This window comes from Adelges cooleyi, unplaced genomic scaffold (assembly GCF_023614345.1).
Source record: "Adelges cooleyi isolate 19-005CV unplaced genomic scaffold, UGA_ACOO_1.1 ACOO_flye_CR_arks_rails_tigmint_CR_PRNA_522, whole genome shotgun sequence".
NCBI classification, from domain to species: domain Eukaryota; kingdom Metazoa; phylum Arthropoda; class Insecta; order Hemiptera; family Adelgidae; genus Adelges; species Adelges cooleyi.
This window is the reverse complement of record NW_026096211.1, coordinates 112,164-117,200: the sequence shown is the minus strand read 5'-3', so window position 1 is coordinate 117,200 and position 5,037 is coordinate 112,164. Positions and strand designations below refer to the sequence as shown.

The window sequence follows — 5,037 nt, the reverse complement described above, 5'->3', positions numbered from 1 at the left end:
TATGATTGATACAATAGCAGTATGAAATATGCGTACACGCAACCCGTAAAATGTAGTATATACCTTGTACAAAAAAAAAGTGTTGGTTACCTTTATCCGTTTGATATCATTATAAAACATACTCAAATGCGTACACTTGTATACGCGCAACCCGTAAAATGTAGTATATATACCTTTTACAAAAAAAAAAGTGATGGTTACCTTTATCCGTTTGATATCATTATAAAACATACTCAAATGCGTACACACTTGTATACACACACACACACACACACACACACACACACACACACACACACACACACACACACACACACACACACACACACAACCCATAAGAAAATATAAAAAAATGATTAGAGCAATTAAGAAAATAAAAAAAATGATTAAAGCATTACTTACAGAATATAATATAATAATAATAATAATAATAATAATAATAATAATAATACGGTTATTTGAAAAAAATGGACATCGGTGTGTGGGGGCGTTAAGCCGATGGCGACGGCGGCGGCTGATCACTAGTCGGGCCGTCTTGAGCAGGCTGGGTGGAGTCTACGGTACCCCAGTCTGCGGTAACCAACGCCGGTAACTCCTCTGTATAGCGTAGAAGAAAAATATTAATTATAAGAAAATAGATAAAAAAAAAAATGACTTACCCCCCGGCGGCGACTGCCCGACTATAAGAAAGTTTGTTCCCATCATTTCTAATTCAATTCGAATACCAGCATAAAGGCCTTTGTAACCTAAAGGGAAAAAAATTGAAAAAAATTTTAATCGAAATTAAAATTGAAAACATTGAAAAAAAAAAATTGCAACTTACCGTCGGCCAAGCACTGGATAGCACGTCGCTTCTGTGAGGCGTCCATTATTGCTGATACTATACTGAAACTAAAAACTGATCTCTGAATCGGGGCCCCCGATGATTTCAGAGAAAAATTCTCTCCCACCAATTTTGAAATTAGTCCTTATTAGCAAATACAGAACAACACACCCAAGTGTTTTTGGAGGGTAAAAAAAAAAAAAAAGTTGATCCTCGGAATTTTTGGCTTAACAGTGAATAAATCAACCGGTCAGGAGAGCTACGATTACCGGCAAAGCAGTTTGAATAATTTTCGCATTCCGGCCGGTGGCAAAAACCACCTGGTGCTACCGGTATGCTAAACACTCGTGGGTGCTACTGTACGTCGTGCCGTGCGAGTACACCTGACAGGCAGATGGTTAAAAGTGAGTGCAAAGTCGTGTTAGTAGTGGGAAAACGTTCGAGGCGATAATAACGGCGGCGGCGGCGGTGTTGAATAATATTATGATATTCACAGAGTACAGTGTTGTTGATTTTTTTTGCGGGAATACCACTCCAAATTTTTGTAACCTTCAAATAATAGCGTTGTTTGAAAACCTGACTTTCGCAACGACGTTTAAATACGGTAGTCTGGAGCACGCAAAACGGTCAATCAGGTGGAATTTGACACCTGCAATAGGAGTTTGTAAAGTAACCGTATTCACGACGGACTGTCGAAAACGCGATTTCCTCAGGCGATTACTGCCGGACGAATTTAAAGTTTACTGTATTGATCAAATAGGTTGCCCGCTAATCGGGTTTTTACAAACCCGCCCGGAATACAATACAAAGTGTGGCAAACGATTCGGGCCTCCTGGACACGGTGCGGCCGACAACGACGGCAGATGTTACGACTGCTATGAAATTCACGACGCCTGTGAACAATGTCCGTTGCGGGTTACAATTAATTTAAACCTAATTAAAAAGTGGTCTGAACAAAATTGCGACCAGGTGAAATATTACATCAGCCGGCTCGTGTCTCAAGACGGTGAACCTGATAATTATTCGGGGGCACCGATAACGCAATGAAATTTTGCATTTGTCCGTTAAAAAAAAAATTGTTATAGCATAGTAAAAATTTCACTTTTGTTTGGTTAATTTTTTTGTCACGAGCAGATGGCTAAAAAATGCGCTATATAACTGGCGAAAACGGTCGAATGACGTACAGTTTGTTTCAACAATGTCTGACGAAAGCGACACGCCACACAGATACAGGAGGCGCCGAAATTACTTCGACGACTATAGCGTAAGTACAAACGTATTTTAATATAAACAGCTTGATGAACTTTATGGTTGATGTTTAGACCGATGACGAAGAGTATGCTCGGCCAATAGAGCTATCTTTTTCAACAAACTCACCAGACATGTTTGCCGAGTCAGGCGTGGGGTCGGATATTTCTTCGGGAATAATTGACCTCTGCGATGACTCGGATGATGATGATGTGGTCGAGAGGCAGCCTATTTACTTGGAAGATCAGGGCGTTCTAGAAAAAGTATTTGGTGAGTTATAAACCGATAAAGAGTACTGAAATAGGGTATAATTAATTTTTTTGCACTACAGCCGAAGAATGGGATTATGTTCCCGGCATATCAGCAATCCAACCAAATGATGAGCAGGCAACCATCGATGCGATATTTGGTAAACAAAAAAAAACATATAATTATACGTTCTGAGAATCTAAATATATATTTTAAATACAGATCAAGAAGACCCGTTTGCCGGTACTACTGCTGATGCTGCTGCTGCTGACGCTACTGGTGCTGCTGCTACTGGTAATATATCGCCCAGCCCTCCGAGTCCAGATTTTGACCCCAGCCAAGCCAGGGGCCTGGATGATGAAGTTGCGCAGCTGGAGCAGCAAATTGAACAAGCTGTTTCATCGGACGAGGCGCAACAAACAGCAGCTCAGCCCAGGCTAATAAATAGAAAAAACCCGTCGGCTAGGCGAAAATTAAATTTTTAAAAAAAAATGCCATTTGTAAAAAAAAATGTATATATTTATTATTAATAAAAAAAAAAACCATTCATCGAACAATTGTGTTGGATAATTTTATTACACATACCTTATGTTGATATATTTTGCTAAACCAAAAAAAAAAAAAAAGGTGCTGACTTAAATTTAATATCTGGTCTCTGTATACGGTAAACGTATGTACAATTGGTGTTAAATCTATAGGAGTTTATTAACTTGGCCGCTTAACGGATTATACTCAAACATTTTGTCGTGTAACACGAGGCAAAAAGCTGATGTTGATTCCGGTATATTTATACTCGATTCAATCTCCAAACGTAAATCTGACGTCGTAGTTTTCACTGCCTCTTGTGCTAATTTAACGTCAAATAGGAAAATGGGTGCTTCTGACTTGAACAATGCCTTTGACAGCAAAGGCGAATTTTCAGATCTGTCACCCGAGTAATATGATTCTTGAAAAGCAGCGTACATGTCGTATAAAACTGAGTATTTATCAGTAGAAAAGTCGATAGATAGGGGGTCATACGGATACGTGTCGCTGTTTAGAAAAACTTTCAGTGAGGTTATCGAACAATGGTCAAACTTGCTCATATCCGCAGTGATATTATTTTTCCGTTTAGTCTGAAAAGCTATCACGACGTACCGAGGTTTTTCGGTATGCGATGAGGTTTTAACGGCCCAAGAAACTTTAGTCGTCCTCGGCAGATGCGGATATTCAAAACATTCCCAACTGCGGAAGCCGATCGAAAGCGATCGGCGGGAGTCCAAGGTTTTCAATAGCTTCAGCCGCACGGCATCGCTAACGTGCACGTGTGGCACTCTCCACAGTAGTTTATTCAGTGTAACAGTACACCCGTCCTTTGCCGTTTTCAGCGCGTTTACATCCGACGCGGCTCGATGCAAAATTAGGTCTTGCCGGGCGTTAATAATCAATTTTCTATGGTCTTCGGCGAACCCGAAAATATGACTCAAGGGTATGCAAAGTTCAAAGGTACCGGTTTTATTGCCATCGCTATCCCAACCGGCGTTTTGATAACGGTGCACTGAACCGTGCGGGATTGAAATATATCCTTTAATCGTAGTCGTGGTGCCCGGGTTTCTAATTTTATCTATTTCAATAGAGTTTAATTCGTAGCGGATTTCGTCAAAAAGAAACATAGCGCCGTTGTTGACAAAAAGTACTTCTTCCGTTACGGTGGCCGGTTTATTGATAGTCCCTTGCATGTATAAATATGATTCGGCCGGGAAAGTGTATAAATCCTGTTGATTAATTGCGATTCGAATTTCGTCGTTATTGCCCAAAGCTACGTTAGAATAAGGCTGATAACTGTGATACTGACGTTTCGTAATGCTCTCGTCAAACGCGGGCTTTTGATTTACGTCCAGTGAGTCTCGCAGTGCTGCGGACATTGTAGCCTAATTGCGCTAACGTCTTAACACTGTCTGCTGTTAACGCTGGTCGAGTTGAAGGTCGACTGTTCGGTTTGCTAAAAGCGTGACGCTTTTTAACGGGTGAAAAATAGACTTTTTGTTGGGCCGGTGCACGTTTACGATTCTTTTTACAAAACACTAGAGCCATTATAATACGGTTCTAACGTGTAGTCTCACCGAAATTGGTTCACCGCGAAAATCAATTAATCGACCGTTTTGATCGGTCAAAGTGAGCGTTACACAATCGATTTGCCGCACTAAAACGGGGTAATAAATCAAGTGCAAACTGGATTCGGTTATTTTATACCCGGGTGGCTGCGAAGGATAAAATTCATATATCTCATGTGTATTCGTGCCATTTACAAAAGCCCCCGTGGCGATACTACAGCCGACACGAATACACAACAATGAATTCACCGCGGCCAAGTGATCTGAAACGTGTACGCGCTCGGATTTTAGCCGTTTTTTTTCAAACCCGAGAAACGGTGCTATGGAGTTTGGCACGTCAAAGTCGATATCACGTGAACTCGACACTTCGGTTTTCAAACTGGACGCGTTAGCTGTAACCCAAATACCGTCGCCCGGCGGTAATTGCTCTTTAAATTGATTTTGCAAAAACGATTCAATGTCGCGTATCTCGTATGACCCGACGGGGACTGTAATATCTATATAATCATTTTTATAGGAATGTTTTGCTATTCCGTCGGGTATAATTACGCGTAAAACATTATTTCCATCATGGATATTCGGGTACGAACTGTAAGCCTGTAAACTCAACAGAGCTATTTCAGC

The 5,037-nt window shown here is 40.8% G+C and overlaps 2 protein-coding genes across 2 annotated transcripts; one reads left to right on the top strand and one right to left on the bottom strand.

The window, feature by feature from the left end:
* The first annotated feature begins 2,021 nt into the window (after window positions 1-2,021).
* LOC126842471 (uncharacterized) lies at window positions 2,022-2,805 on the top strand. The gene is made up of 4 exons (XM_050579484.1): window positions 2,022-2,087; window positions 2,146-2,341; window positions 2,403-2,480; window positions 2,543-2,805. Exons 1-4 carry the CDS (start codon window positions 2,022-2,024, stop codon window positions 2,803-2,805), a joined length of 603 nt encoding a protein of 200 aa, XP_050435441.1.
* Window positions 2,806-3,012: 207 nt separating this feature from the next.
* LOC126842470 (uncharacterized) lies at window positions 3,013-4,224 on the bottom strand. The gene has a single exon (XM_050579483.1). The coding sequence runs from the start codon at window positions 4,222-4,224 to the stop codon at window positions 3,013-3,015; it is 1,212 nt and encodes a 403-aa protein (XP_050435440.1).
* Between the last annotated feature and the right edge of the window lie 813 nt (window positions 4,225-5,037).